The sequence below is a fragment of the Orycteropus afer genome, unplaced genomic scaffold (assembly GCF_000298275.1).
Source record: "Orycteropus afer afer isolate SDZICR_OR568_19922 unplaced genomic scaffold, OryAfe1.0 scaffold00460, whole genome shotgun sequence".
NCBI lineage: Eukaryota > Metazoa > Chordata > Mammalia > Tubulidentata > Orycteropodidae > Orycteropus > Orycteropus afer.
This window is the reverse complement of record NW_006922047.1, coordinates 454,030-454,503: the sequence shown is the minus strand read 5'-3', so window position 1 is coordinate 454,503 and position 474 is coordinate 454,030. Positions and strand designations below refer to the sequence as shown.

Sequence of the window (474 nt, the reverse complement as noted above, 5' to 3'; positions counted from 1 at the left end):
GTGAACTGTGTCTTGTCCCCACAGAGATGTCCTTCCCCTCCTGGTCCCGGCCCTCTGGAGTCACCAGCCAGGTAAGTGGCCTGAGCGGGTCCCAGGAATAGGAGATCCCTCCACACAGCATTGGCCCTTTGCCCTTGCTCCCTGCCGCTCACTGGGCTCTCTGACCCTCGTCTTCCTCTCCTTAGAGCCTCTCCCGCTTCTTTGACAAAGTTCAGGAACTGAGCAGAGACTTCAAGCCAAACTCCGCCAGAAAGACTATTCAAGTAAGGGTGGGACCAGGGGGGACCCCAGGGCCGCCTGGGTGTGGCTGGGGGATGCTTCAATGTAGGTGGAGACAGTCCTTAGCCCAAGCAAGGATATTTGGCCAGAGCACAACATACATACACCACATATATCCCCATTATACACACGCAGACATGCATACCCTCCCCAACATGTGTGCATGCACCCGCGTGCATGCACACACACACACAC

At 56.5% G+C, this 474-nt stretch overlaps 1 protein-coding gene across 1 annotated transcript in view; it reads left to right on the top strand.

Annotated features, from left to right (window-relative positions):
• The window catches only part of ADGRE5 (adhesion G protein-coupled receptor E5), a 17,374-nt gene that overhangs the window by 9,108 nt on the left and 7,792 nt on the right, over positions 1–474 (top strand). Inside the window, exons 6-7 of the mRNA XM_042782757.1 lie at positions 25–71; positions 186–263. Coding sequence (XP_042638691.1) covers positions 25–71; positions 186–263 — 125 coding nt within the window. The remainder of the gene's footprint in view (positions 1–24; positions 72–185; positions 264–474) is intronic.